This window comes from Sturnus vulgaris, chromosome Z (assembly GCF_052056855.1).
Source record: "Sturnus vulgaris isolate bStuVul1 chromosome Z, bStuVul1.hap1, whole genome shotgun sequence".
Taxonomy (NCBI): Eukaryota; Metazoa; Chordata; class Aves; order Passeriformes; family Sturnidae; genus Sturnus; species Sturnus vulgaris.
In genome coordinates this window covers 27,735,832-27,751,106 of record NC_142283.1, presented here as the reverse complement: position 1 = coordinate 27,751,106, position 15,275 = coordinate 27,735,832, and the positions used below count along the sequence as shown (strand labels likewise).

At 34.5% G+C, this 15,275-nt stretch overlaps 1 protein-coding gene across 5 annotated transcripts in view; it reads left to right on the top strand.

Annotated features, from left to right (window-relative positions):
- The window catches only part of SLF1 (SMC5/6 complex localization factor 1), a 34,033-nt gene extending 18,964 nt beyond the window's left edge, over positions 1 to 15,069 (top strand). For all 5 annotated transcript variants that reach the window (XM_014883561.2, XM_088156366.1, XM_014883560.2 and 2 more), the window contains 7 exons: positions 4,498 to 4,642; positions 6,499 to 6,644; positions 8,506 to 8,672; positions 9,185 to 9,288; positions 11,207 to 11,299; positions 11,685 to 11,867; positions 14,264 to 15,069. In XM_014883561.2, the coding sequence (XP_014739047.1) occupies positions 4,498 to 4,642; positions 6,499 to 6,644; positions 8,506 to 8,672; positions 9,185 to 9,288; positions 11,207 to 11,299; positions 11,685 to 11,867; positions 14,264 to 14,754 (1,329 nt within the window). In that variant the 3' untranslated portion in view covers positions 14,755 to 15,069. The remainder of the gene's footprint in view (positions 1 to 4,497; positions 4,643 to 6,498; positions 6,645 to 8,505; positions 8,673 to 9,184; positions 9,289 to 11,206; positions 11,300 to 11,684; positions 11,868 to 14,263) is intronic.
- Positions 15,070 to 15,275: the final 206 nt, after the last annotated feature.

Below are 15,275 nucleotides of genomic sequence, written 5' to 3'. Positions count from 1 at the left end.
GAGTCGTTGTTACCAGTTTTGCTTTTTAAAAGCTGTTTGCACAAGAGGTAACAAGAAGCATGTAGGACCATTCAGAAACCTAAATTTAGGATTTTGGGTATTGTTACCATCTGCATGTGGCTTGTAGCACATTGTGAAGGAGTGACCATATTTCTCAGTGCACCTAGGTATGTTAGCTTGTGGGAAGAAACAAACATGCTAGTTGTAATATACCAAACTTCTATACAGTTTTTCAGTGAAAATATCTACAAGTGGAAGCAGATGAATAATTTAACTAAATTCTTTCTCCAAACGTATCTAATATAATATTTTCTAGCTGTTAAAAGTGGGCGGTTATTAGATTTTTTAGCTTTTTAGAATCAGATTCTCTCTTTTTGTGATTCAGAGAGATTGCACCAAATGACCGTTAGAGTGCAGGGAAAATATCTATGTGTGTTTCCTCTCTTCTAGTGCTGAGTTGTTGCAAAATTATGTTTTATGTATGTATGTAAACACACCTTGTAAAAAGAGCAGTCCAAAAAAAGAGAAAAACAAAGCGTGAAATTGTGTGCATTTGTTCTTTGGAGTCAGATAGAATTTACTGTATTTTAGAAGTAACAGAATAAAAATAATAACAGGAAATTGGATGTCCTCACTGATTACTGGGTTAATCTGTTGGGACAACTTAATGGAATAATATTGATACACTATTCTTGTAGTTAAAAATGCACTGCCAAAGAGCATAAAATATTTCCTATTATTTGAATTCTTCAAATCAATTTTGAATATAATTCTAAAATAAATTAACATTTATTGTTTGTTATATTATTTAAACAGGTTTGATTGTGGGAATTACTGGTCAAAGTTCCTTGAATCAAATTTCTTAATTCAGTTTTAGAATTTACCACGGAATGTGTATGTTGCTCGTAGCACTTCTAGTTGCATTGAGCTATTTCATGGTTTTTCACAATGTCACAGAGGGTATCAGAAATGCTTTTCATACCTGAAAATACTGGTGGTGATTTCTTAAAAAAAAAATTGTCTTACATAGCCTGACAAAGAGGTGACAAAGGCATTCATTCAGGTTTTTAGTTGCATAGTGGTCTAGAATTTGTTTGGTGTAGAACCAAATGTCTTTCTTGTCTGTCATTTGCAGTAGCTTTTTTGGACGTATGTTTTAGGCATTTATGGAGTACTACATTTACAGCACATGAAAAAAGAACTGTTCTTTGGAGTTCTAAAATAACTCAGTAATTCAGAGTAAAAAAGTTAAAATTAATTTTCCTATAAGAACTTTCATGTGTAAAAACACACTGTGAAACTTCTGCCACTGTAGCACTGTGTTTGACTTGACAAAGCATTAAAAGGAACAGCAATGTAGGAATTGCATTCCCTAAGCTAACAGATATCAGTTGAAGTGATGTGACCTTTGTATGTTAACAGTCAATAGCTTCTTCCCACTTCTATGCTTTTCTTAGTGAGATAGCTTTGATTTTCAACAATAAGAACAAAGAAGTGAATTCTGAAAAGAGGTTTCACTCCATCTTACTTCGTTAGCTGTACATGGTGTAGTGGGTTGATCCCAGCTGGCAGGTAAGTCCCCACCCTGCAGTGGGTTGAGGGAGGGAATCAGAAGAACATAAATTTAAAAATGTATGATATTATATAAAGACAGTTAAATAAGTGAAACAAATAGGTACCCACAAGCAAAGCAAAATAAGGATTCCATTCAGTGGTTCCCATCAGCCAGCAGGTGTTCAGATGCTTCCTGGAAAGCAAGGCTTCATAAAACATGGCCATTATTAGGCAAGGAAAACACCATCATTTTGAGCATCCTCCCATCCTCCTTTACACAGCTTTTACTGCTGAGCACAGTGTTTAGAAGGCCTTTGGTCACTTTGGGTCATCTGTCTTGGCTGAGGCCCCTCCCAGCTTCTTGTTGTAGGAGCAGAGTGGGAAAAAAGAGATCTTGGCACTGTCATACATGGTAGCAAATTCCAGGTTGAATGGAAATGCTTGGGGCTTTTTCCTTTTTAGTACTGCATGTGTTTTCATTACTGTGTTTGTATTGTCTTGTGGTTGAAATTGAAAATATTTTTAATATGGTAACATTCAAACATTTTTAGAACGTACGATTCTTTCAGGAAATTAGACCAATTCCCCTCTTCCTCCTTTGAACCATTGAACCATTTATTTAAGATGTTGAGGAGAAGCTCTTGATTTGTCCTACCCTTCTTTTACCAAAATGCCAACTAAGCCTACACTAGTTGGCAGTATCTGGTTTGTCTCATCAGCATGCAGAGATACTTGTCTGGGCAAACATAGATGCAACTGGAGTACCAGCTATGTTTAGTATGCACTATATATCTGACTGTGAAAAATTATTAATACTTGCAGTATTAACAGTCATTATTTCATTCTGCTTTCATCCCCACCCTTTTAAAAAAATTATTTCATAAAGGAATTAATTAAGATAGTTATTTAGAAACAAGAAAAAGAATGTAAATACTTGTGCTTTACATCTGTATCTACCTCAGATTACATCTATGTCCTTGATCCTGCCACTTAACTTTTGTTGAAATTGTGCTTATTTGCTGTGTTTGTGAAATTTATTTCCAGCAAAGAACTATTGGTGGAATTGTATTATTCACTCAGTATTTTGCTTTGGGGTCCAGTGATAAGAGATATGCATACTTAAGGGAAATTTAAATGCATTTCAGGTATTTTAAATTGTTCTTCAGTTTCTGTTCCTGAATCCTCAGAACATAGGGAGTGTAATGTACCTTTTTAAATATTTAAACTTTAGTTGAAAAATTATACTTTCAGGTTTTTGACATGCCATATCTGTGTTCTCAGGGTTTTTTTAATTAAGAGATTTCATGGTTCATCTATAATAAAGTATTATGACATAATAAAGGAAGGGGCAAACCAAATCAAGTAGAGTTTAAGACAGTAAGAGGAAGTCAGCCTGGAAGCAATTTTGGAGATGACATTCATAACAGATTTTGTCTGGTCAGCTCTTAAAAATCTTCAATAATGGAGATTATGCTTCCATCTCACACCATGTTTATTTGTAGTTGTGTTTATTCCTTTTGAATGACAAGTAACTGTTAACTGTCAGAACAGTATTTGTGTAGTTTTCAACAAATTACATGTTCTTATTATCTATGTTACATCTATGTCACATCTCTATTGTTCATATGTTTGATTTATTGATGCTCAAACTAGTTTTAGTTCTTTTCAGCTCCTACGGAATCCTAGTTAATTATTTTAAACCAACCTTGAACGTATTTTGTTCTCAAAGGAGCATCAGACTAACCATTGACTACAGTGTGTACACATTCAGCCCAGTGTTTCTCTTACCCAAAATTGTCCGGTTTCAAGTACTCATTATCTTTCACAAGATGCCATATATCAATTGGTGCTCTATTGTAACTGTAGTAATTCTCTGGTAGAGCCCTAGGTCAGATGAATTTCATGTGTTCCTACTATGGTGTCTGTGTTCTTCCAAGCTGTGCTTTCAAAGCATCTGGTGGTGCATGTGGTCAGAAGAGTAACTTATTTTAGAGTAATTTTATAAAGCATTTCTACATGGCTCAGAAAGATACGTAGGTATGTGACCTTGCAAAGATTAACTCAGACACTAAAAACACTGCTTTATCTGACCAGTATTGATTAAGTTCTCACATGGGTGAATAAATGCTTTCATCTATCTCATGGTGGTGTCTGGATACCTAAATTCCTGTGTATTGTCCTGCTGCCTCCTGAAGAAAATACACTTAAGATTTCTTTATTTGTTCATGACCATTTTCACAGGATCACTGAATAAGCTGAGTTGAAAGGGACCCATAAAAATTTGGGCTTTTTTGAGGGTATGTGTGTGTGCCCGTTCAAGGTAGAAAATGGTAAGGCTAATATTCAAAAGTATGTTTTTTTCCTAAATTTGCAGCTACTCATGTCTTTGGAATTTTGGGTAGCTAAAAAAAGTTTCCTTTTGCAAAGTGACTGCCAGTTTTTTCTGTGCAGGAAACTAACACTTTGCATCCTTTTCTTTTTTGGCACAGACATATATAGTCACAAAAAGAGCTTTAATTTCATGATGACATCTTCAGAAAAAGGCAATTCTAATAGAGCAAGGAGAAAAAGATGCCTGTAATTGTCAATTTAAACAAAAGGTTAACTGGAATAAGTGCACTACTTGCAATCTTGTCGTTAAACAAAACCTAATTTAAAAAGAAATCACATTACAATTGTACTTGAAGCTTGGATGCCATTTTGCATATAGTTTTAGATTATGTTTTCATAGAACATGTATTTCTCTAAATCTGAATTCATATGGCATCAGTGATACTAATTTTGTTGATCTAGCTGCAATAGTTACCTTTGACCAGAAGAAGAAAGGAGTGACAGCAGCAGACTGAGCTTTTATGTAAGGAAGTTCTCTGTAATTTCTAGTACATTATCGGTGTGAATTATATTACAGATCAATAGATACACCTTTTTTTTTTTTTTATTTAGCCTTTCAGAAGTGAAGTTGCTGGTATATTAAATGCAATTCTTGGAACTATAGTGGACTATTGGATCATCTCGGGTTTGCTTATGGACAGAAATGTGTTTCATCAAGTACCTGATTTGGCACATTACCTTGCCGTTTCGTGTGATGGTGAGTGTTTGCAAGGCCTCTCAAAAGTCTTCTAATTGGATACACTAAGTTCTAATTAAAATCCTTGGTTTAGTTTCAAATTGTTTTTTACCTCCTGTTGCAACTGTGCACTGCATGGTGTGTACATATCTAGGAAACCATTTTATTTTGTATGTCTCTGTTGGTGTGTAGCAAAAATCAAATACAACAGGTTTTCTTATTAAAATCCCTCTAAAAAAAGTCTAAATGTTGATGTGAAAGCAAGACTGCACAGCCTGAGGTAGAAAAAAAAATCTTTGGAGCTCTCTTGTCAGTTTAGGAGAAGCTTTAAGCATATCATAATAAACCTTAAATTCAGACAAGCAATCAGATACACCTTACTTAAGCAAATTTTATCACTCCGAGCGAATTTTATCACTCCAAGCAAATTTTATCACTCCAGAAAATCAAAAGATTGCTAAAGACACATCAACCACAAGTCTAAAACCTACACTGAACTGTGTGACTCCTACAACTTTAAATGAAACATTTCAATGTCTTCTTCCAAATCCTTGGACTTAATGGAGGGAATGGGAGAAAATTCCATTCAATCCCATTAATTACTATAGTTCCTCCTCATTAAATATACTAGGTAAACAGAAATGTTAAAACTCAAATAAACATTATCATTTAACATGGAATGTCAGTTGAAGAATATGTACTTTTAGCAACAAGGAGTTGAGGAGCTTGAAAGACAAAAAAATCATCTCAAGAAAAGTATTGAATTATTTTAAATTAATTTTCAAAATTAATTCCCACCAAAGCTTCCCCTGACTCCTTTTCCAATCATCATTTTCTGTGGTATATGTAAGCTTCATTTAAAGTGTATCTGCCTTTTACCTGAGCACTCAGGAAGAACCATCATGAAATGAAATTAAACTAAAATCTTAATCTCTGGACAATTTGTTCCACTCCAGTCTTACAGAAAGCAAATTATGAGAACTTTTATAGGCTGACATAGATCTTAGAAGGCCAGATCATTTTGAACTTTATGGTGTTTAGATCAATGGAACTTTTAGTATGTACCTCTCCAATGGATTTTGTAGCCATCATATAATAGGGACAATCTTGGGTATATATTTCTGTAAGACTTTCTTACTTTTCTATATACAAAAACAGAAAACGAGAACAGGATTCAGTCTGTTTATAGAGATTATTCGACCCATGCCACTTGGTACAATCCACAGTGCTTAAAGCAAAATTGTTGAGAGTTTTTCTAAATTCACTTATACTTACAGTAGCAAACATCTGTATTCTCAAACTTGGGTTTCTGTTTTGTTTGAGTTTACAGATCAGTTAATTTATGAGCACTTTTTAGCAGAACAGAAGGTTCCCTCAATACAGTAAAGATTTCCTTCCTCATTGCAGATGTTGCTTTCTAACCGTTTCAGTTGTTATTTTGACAAAATTATTTTCTTAGAATCAAAATACAAATTCTTACCATTGTAAGAAAAGAATCAGTCTTTCTGTCGTCTTTTCCAAAACAGAGGTAGGTCAGACATATGCCTGATGTATATTGATGTATGTATGGATATGTAAGTTCCTCTGCCACTGTGTGGGGCATTTTTTTGAACAGTATAAGCTATTTGGTACATTTGAATGGGGTTGCAATTTGCTTATGGTGACTTTTAATATAGAACTTGTAGATTACTTGCAGATTTCTTGTTCATGTATTGTAACTCTTACCTGAATTTTAGTAATTCTTATAGAGAATAAGCTTCTGAATCTGCAATAGGAGCAAAAATTCTGGAAGAGCTATTTACTAGATAAAAAGGTATGTAGGTTTCTGTATTTTCGTTTTTAGGCTTACTTTATTTTTTCCAATTGCTTTTATCCAGATTTTTCTGTATGTCAATTAAAAATGTTTATTTGTGCCATACCATCCGACTGGCTTCAACTGTTTCTTGCAGAAGCAATTTTCAAACAAATGTGTTTACAGGGGAATATTGCTGTTTCTAGAGAACCTCTTTCTCTTCAGAAAATAGTAAGTAACTCTTTAATAACTTACCACTAATACACTTCAGTATTTTACAAGTAATTTGATTTATAAAAGTCTTGAAATACATCTTTTCTTTGTGGTGTAAGATCATGCTTGTTGCTTGCATTGTCTTTGCATGTGTTCCACTGCATTTGAATTTATCTTTGCCTGAGATCTGGGTCCAGAGCAGTAGTAAGATTTTTCTTGCCAGAGAATTTGTCACACCTGGTATCTGTTTACATGCACTTATCATGAAAGTGAAATAATGCAACAACAGTGAAAGCTTTTAAAAATAACTCCTGATGTAATGATTGCGGTGTTAGATTTGTACTTAAGGCGATTGCCAAATATAGTGTGATTTTTCTTGGCTACCTTTTCCTTCAGGGTTTTTGAAGAGATAGGTCCAAGTATTTGTTGCATAGAAGATTTTATGGTTTTTGAACCACAGTGTTTTCCTGTGAATTTCTCCTCTTAGAAACTTTCTCCTACTTACAAATCTTTACCTGCCATCAAATCACAATTTGTGATAGTAAGGAAAAACATGGTAAAAGCTGCAAAAGAAATTCTCAAAGTCATGGCTGCTGGCAGGATGCAGGCAAATCAGGGCCATCACATGGTAATATCATGCCCTAATTTAGAGTCTCATTTCAGTAATCGCAATACTAATGACTAAACAGAATATGGAATCCATAGCTTTTTGTTTGTGCTCTACTATTCTACAGGTAGAGTCACAAAACCCCAAATTTATACCTTTGTACATTTCCCATACATAAGTTTTCATAAATTTTACAGGAATTTATTGTGAAGAGAGCTCACTGTTAATACAGAATGTTTAAACAGAGGTTGAACAAAAGACTGTCAGAATTCTTAACATAGACCAACTACATAGCTAATATTTTATTTATATTTCTACATATAGAACAGAATCACTACTTTTAGTATTGCTATGACTACTGATCACTCTCTGGAACTAAATTTTTATAAATTTTTATAGTGCTTGAAATAAGTCTATGTGCTTTTTGTAGTTTTCCTTAGTATGACCAAGTCTCCTTTTTCATTCCATACAGTAAAAATCAGCTATCATCCAGTTTTGCCAGTTCTTCTCATACAGCATCTTATCAGCTAGGCTTTTATCTGTGTTCAGCAACTCCCTGGTGGGTAAATATGCAGTGAAGATGCAAGTAAGGTGTCCTTCACCTACTGCACATTGCTTGCAAGATCTACAGTGAACTATTAAATATTCAAAGCCTTCCTTAATACCTTTCTTCAAGTGTGATTGCTGGGTATTTGATGAATCCCCCTCACTGGCCCTTTTTCCTATTCTTTTGCCAAACTGCAGAAACTTAGATGACTTTTTAAAATGTGGAGTATAAGTGGGTTTGAAATTCTGTATAACATCTACAACAGCCAAGGCTGTCCTAATAAAGAGAGAGCACCTAAGGCATAACTGGTTTACTGCTTTTGCAATGCTCAGAGACTTAATCCATCCCCTCATCTCAGAAGAGGTGAGGGAGTGGAGTATGCCTTTAACCAAATTGCTCCCTGGTTTGGGAGCAGGAAGTCTGTAAGCGCTTTGTTTTAATACATGAAAGTCAATTGTCCAGCGAAAGAGGTCCAGATTTTCTCAGCTGCCAGAAACCTGAAAGTGGCCTAGAACTTCCCATTTTCTCTCTCAGATACAAGCCACTCACTGAGGCCATGTAAAGAGTGGAATGCAAAGACGAATTGAAACAATCTAGTTGTACGATTCAGGGATCAGATTTTTAAAAATTTAGATACAGCAAACTGTGGGTCATAGATGACTGCTTTGCAAGCAAGTGCAACAGAAGAAAATTTCTTCATTTATAAAATGTTACTTTTGCAACAGGTCTGTTCCTATTCACCTGCTTTGCGAGAGATAGGGATGTGTAAGACAAAGATAAACAAAGCAAAGAAAAAGAAAATAGGGCAACAGCCGTGCCCTGAGTCTCAAAGGACATTACAGATGCTAAGTGGCGATAAGCAGAACCAAGTCAAAGTGCTGCCTGATCTACCGTAAGTAATACCTATAACATCACCAGTTTTATTCTGCTTTGGGGGACAGCTTCTGACCTGACACATTTCTTGAACTTTATGTGACCTGTTTTGTTGTCTACAAATTACTTCAACTGACAGAAAGCTCCATTGTAAGCCTGTAACACCTCTGGGCTGGGGTTTCCCCTTTTCTCTTTGATCATCAATTTCAGTGTATATGCAGACCTGATGTAGTTATATTTGTCTAATATTAAATTTATAGGGTATATACAGAAGTTCACTCTTTCTCTTTAAAGAAAGTTTAACAGTGGGAATACTATTTGATTTTGTTTTATATACAGTTATAATTAAATGGCGTAGAAATTATATAATTAAGGCATTTCATATAATAAGGCATTATATAATTAAGGCAATGCTGAAATAGATAACTCTAAATAATCTGTTTGGACATATGTAAAACCATTAAGTACATATACGTTAAATTACAATATGAAATAATGATTTTAATTGTGTCCCCTTTGCTCTCTTTTCAGTGACTTATTCTCTAATAAGCTTACAGCAAAAGCAGAAGTTCAGACTGTGCACACCAAAGAGAGTTACCTTTTGGCTGAAGAGGTACACAAGAGAAATATTAAAGGTATTACATATATCTAATTTATGTTAAGAAATTTAAAGTGGTTAGAATTTATAGTTTCATGTTTAAAAACTTGTCCTGATGAATGCTGGACTAAAACGGTGGCTTATACCCAAGAATTATTTTCTTATGATCCACGTTTCTCTTTTCCAATGCCTATTTAAAAGGAGGAATTATATATATATGGTAAAATAAAGTTGCATTCTTCATTACCCTCCTCCTCATGTGAGCTCATTCCAGTCTTGCCTGCCTTTGCTAATCCACCTCAACCTATGCTTGGTAGGATCAACGTCTTCTGATTTGCAAGTATAATTCAGTCTTCATCTCTCTGATTCCTAGACATTTTGTGAACAAAGAATGAGGAGTATGCTATGTTACATAGCTGTTTAAAGCATATGGACTGTTTTTTTCCAGGCATTCAGCCCAGACTATGAAAGGCACTTGGCTTTTGTTTTAACTATACTGGGACTCACTTACCTAAGGAATAAAACAGCACTGCAGTAATTCATTCAGTTCCTATTTATTATACAAGTTTAATAAATTGTACTTTGCATGAGGCTGCTTTACTACAGAATTACTTGCTGGAACTACTTTTTCATGATCATCAGAAATTTACCTACAACCCTATTAATATGACACCCAGGAGAAGACTCAGAAAAAACTGTCAAAAGCATGCTGGAATTGTTCAATAAATTAAAAACAGAATTGTATCACAAACGTTGAAGGACAAAAGAAGACCTCATCCCCTTTAAAGGTTTAAAAGAACTTCATCAACAGAGTCAGACCATACATTTTTAAAATTGGTTCCCTGTGTTTTTATTGCTTTTGCAAGTAAAATCGATGTGAATTATTACATCTGGTTTCTACAAAGAAAAGTGAGCTGAAGGACAGTGGTGGGGGGGAACCAAACAAACCAGTGCTGTTTATTTTTCTATTCTCCCCTGCTAAAATTGTAAGTAGTGAAAGAATGGGTAGGGAGCTTACAGATTTACATAGTAAAGGTATTAATATAACAAAATGTTCCATGTAAATCTGACTACAAAAGCTAAGAGATCTAGACTAAGATACCTTGAATTTCTAAGATGTTTGGTCCTGGTATCAGGATGAACTTAATTTTTTCCTCTGTCTCTTGTTCAAACCTAATCAATTATTGAAAAGTAAACAGCATTTAGAATGTGTCTGAAGTTTTTATTATGCAGAAGCTAGTGGTGTCTTTACTTATACAAGCAGCAGCAGCAGCTCTCAGTTGTTTGCTGTTTAATTTTTCACACTTATTTCAGCTGTATATGGTACTAAGGTTTGGGATTTTTTTTTCCCAGGGACGATGACTACTACTACTATTATTATTGTTGTTGTTGTGTCTATTTCCCTTTCTCCCCTCCTTCTCTACTGCAGTGAAGTCAGTCTATTGAGAAACAGCAAACCATCTGCTAACGGATTTGAAGTTTTGATTTATACTTGAGTGTGTAGAGGCACTCATGCTTAGCCACAAACATTCATTTGAATTAAGCTATAAATGCTGTGTAAAAAGAACCATACATTTTAATGTACGTTCATGAATAAATTTAAGGAAGGGCAACTGCACTCTAAAGTTTTATTGCTTCAAAACCCAGTATTTTTTAGTGTTTTGTGATCACTTTGTGCTTTTATAGTGTGATTGAAGCTTTAAACCTTGAACTAGAGGGGAGATATTTCCTGCGTTAAACCATTTGCGGAACAATTTCATTGCTGGATCTCCGGTGGAACAGAAGCTCCGTGGGGTTTTTTTTCTTAAAAGATGTTTAAACAGGATAAAGGAAAATCTTACTCATTATTGAGTTTTCTGGTACCTAACCAGATCTCCTAGTTCCAGGCCCTTTGATTATTTTCTTTAGTTGCTATCTTGCCTAGTCTAGTGTAATCTATTAATTTTTCATGGTAGGAGAGACAGCCCTGCATAAAGCTTGCAGAAATAACAAAGTGGAGAGATTGATTCAGCTTCTCTCTTTGCCGGGAACAGACATTAATGTTAGAGGTAAGTTATCCATTTTCTCTACGGAACTGAGAAATTAGGACGCATGAAGAACTCTATTAGTATCTGTTTGGTAACAAGTTTGTATTTATACAATCTAAAACTCTTTCTTTTTAAAATAACACAAAATGAGGACTTGACAGCAAACATTAAGGTAAGATGAATTTATAACTGAAGTGTATTTTAACATCACATTTCTACTGATTTTTAAGAATGCTATTTTTTTCAGATGTTTTTCAATTGAATTTCTTGTTTTGAAATCACAAGCTGCCATTCCAGCTGTAATGAATACTAAAAAAGTAAAATTTTTTCCTGTCTAATGAATGACATTATTAACATTTCAGTGCTACTTCTGCTGTTTTAAAACTTCCCTTGATTTATAATTCAGATTATGCTGGCTGGACGCCTTTACATGAAGCCTGTAACCATGGTAGCACAGTGTGTGTCCGTGAAATTCTGGAGCGTTGTCCAGAGGTAGACCTGCTCAGTCAAGTGGATGGGGTGACTCCTTTGCATGATGCACTGTTAAATGGATATGTAGAAATTGGCAAGCTGCTACTTCAGCATGGGGGTGAGTGCGTTTATGCTAAACTGATTTAGGGAAATTATCCACTGTTCTGAATCCCTATGAAGTTCTCAGTGTTTTTCTTCATAGTTTCCTAAAATACAAAGTTATTATGAAATATTTTAAAACATTTTCAAGCCAAGCTGATTTGTTTACAATAAAAATAATACTGCTTTCACACTTATCTTGATCAGCTGAATGTGAAATTAACCAGGATTTCCACATGTTTTTCCAATATGGTAATGTTTTTATCCTGCATTTTACACCATATGCATTGCAACTAAATTCTCCACTAATGAAACTAAAGATTACCTACCCACCAATCAAAGCTAAGTATTTTCTATTGTTTTGATCTATTTTTACCACAACACAAAAACAGATCAGTTAAATCTCTATATATTCATGTATTTCAACATAAATTTTCAGCATTTGTGAAAATTAATGTGATGGTCTCTGAAGAACACAATTAGGTTGGTAATTAGTTTAAGAAAGTAATCAGCGTTGTAATCATGATAACTGCTGTTTAGGGATAATAGTGAGAGGGATGCCTTAGTTTCTAAAAAGGTATTTTGCCCCTAAGGCAAGCACACAATGTTTTAACAATACTTTTTGTTCAGAGACAGGGTATTTGTATCTTGAAGTATGTACTGTATCAATATATTTAATTAGCATGTTAAAAAAAACCAAACAAATATCCACAAAGAATGGTCTTGGACAGCAACTTTTCCTTCTTTTAAATAATTTACTAAAATGAGTGTTTGCAGTATCTATACCATTGCCCTACTGTGTCAGTGTAAACTGTGCTTTATATGCCAAGTCCAGATTCTTTCGGTAAAAATCATTCTGTGTTTAGTTATGAGGCAGAAGAGAGTATTTAGACAGCCTGTTAATTAAGGTAGAGAAACTAAATTTTAATACATTCTTGGCATATGACCCTCAGTATTTACAGTCTTCTCCTGCCCCCTAAAGGCTGTGTCTGTGTCTGTTGTGCAAGCACCAGCTCATAATCAATACATTCCGTCTGCAGTTCTACCTCTGTTTACTGAGTCTCAGTTCTGTGGCTCTCAGGTATTTTATATCTCTACTGAATTATGTCACCTTGGCATCTAACATGCTAAGCCAATACCTGGGCTCAGTTCTATCAGTTGAAGTGATGCAATAGCCAATATTATAGAAAGCCCAGCTCCTCACTGGAAATGGCATTGCATTGACAGATGTGCATTTTTCCTAGGCTATTGTGAAGAACAGGTAGTGGATGATCTTGTTATCATAGGGGACGAGCTCTACTTGCACTTGCATTCATCAGGGTTTTCTTGCAAGTGTATATTTTTCTGTGTGTATCTTTATCTTTGCCTTTGTCACACTCTGAGTTATGGCCTGTCAAGTAACTGACAAGCCCATGGTAGAAAGCATGTTACCTATTTAGTGTGAATTTACGAAGCTCAATAATTGAGAACACGTCTCTTTAAAAACATATCTACTTTCTGTCTCCAAAAGCCTTTAGCTTGCAGAAGTTAATGATACTAAATAATCAGTAATAATAATACAGCTTTAATCGGACCAAAGTTAAAATATCTATTATGGATGTGTAATGTAAGAGTTTAGCTTTTGTCATTAAAATATATTTCTGAAGAATTCATGTTAATATGACATCATTACTTTAGCATAGTAGTACAAATTTATGTAAGAAGATTCCTGATGTGTTCATATTTTAAAAACTCTTGTAGTGTCTTAACAGCTTTCATTTTTTCTTACTGATGCAGCCTTTCTTAAACTTCCAAGAGATGCGTAAGCTATTTAAATATTAATAAGTCCCTTGTACTAATAAACAGAAAATACCAAAAAGATTTATTTGTTCAGACTAGTTCTGAACAAATAAATATGTCCCATTTACTTACTATAAATCTATTTATTATAGTAATTATGTTTTGTGTTTCAGAAGTCTGTTAAAATCAAATTTTGAAACTCAGTTGTTGGGGAAGACTTGGATTCCTACCCCAATAGTTTACCTTGCTGCATAGCATAAAGCAAGATGGCCACACCATCCAGAAAAGTAAAATGAACACCATCATAGTAACATGACTTTAATTTCAAGTCAGTGTCAGCAAATAGCGTGGTCTACAAAGTACTTAACAGAATTTTACAAAAGTAATAACATTACATTTTTGCTTACTCTATGCAAGTTAAGACAATATTGTAAAGAAATCATTACAAAGGATCTCTCTATACATTCTACCTTGTGTTGCAAATATCTAAGTCATCTGTTATATTAACATAACTTGGTACAAAAATATAATTAAATAGACACCTGGCTTCTGGCAATAAGCAACCCAAAATCTTGTTCAGCTGCCAGTTCATCACAAAATGTGCTGTTGTTATTAATGTTTATATTTTCCTTAAAGGGCCAGTCCTTCTAGAGCAAAGGAACTCTGATGGCAAGCTGCCACTGGATTATGTTGAGTCAGTCACAGTAAAGGAAGAACTTTTGAATCTTGTTTATCCAGGAGAGAGCATTGAAAACTTCTATGAATGCAGAGAACAAGATATTTGCAATCAGAGGAAAGAACTGTGTTTAATTTTATTTACCAAGATGCTGCTGAATTTTTGTTCAGTTTATAATTTGTCTACACCCCTGACTGTAACTCTGAGAGCGGCAGTTTGTTCAAATGTACCTCCAGAAATGGTTTGTGATAGCTCTAAGATGAAAAATGCATTTTCTGGAGATTGGTTGGTACATACATATTTTAAAGAGCTAGAAACTTTCGAAAAACTACCACAGTTTCTTCAAGAAATATCTGAAAGCATGTTGTTCTTCCCTGGCGAACATGCAAAAGCCTTATTAGCAGTTCTGGAAACTATGGTAGAACCATGTCAAGTGGCTAAATCTTTCTAGCAGTTAAATTCCAAGCCACATTGGCTGAATCTTGAGTGTTACTACCTTCTACTTACCTGACAGATCTGGGTGTGTGTGATCTTGGGAATGTGCTGTATCATTTACACTCAGTTAAACTTTGTATTATCTGTCTTGGAAGTTTGGGGGTTCTTTACGTGCCTCGTGCTGTATTTCTCTTTGGTTTTCAAAGGTGGTGATCCTAAATTTAAACCAAGCAGTTGATTGTTTCATTTCTTGAGAAAGGCTTGTGTCATATCCCTAAATAAAGCTAATATTATAAATATGTCATGAAATAAAAACATATGGAAAAGCAAATTCCTTCTATCCATTTTCATCATATTTATCCTTGTCATATAAAAATTAAATTATATTATGTAAATTAGTTGCATGTTTCAAAATTCAAAAGATAAGGCACTATGTTTGCAATATATAACATTCTCTGTGCCTTTGTTTGACAGAAATGGTCACGCAAAGACGTGTGGAAAATGTTGTTCCTCATCAGCACTATGTTGCTTGTAGTC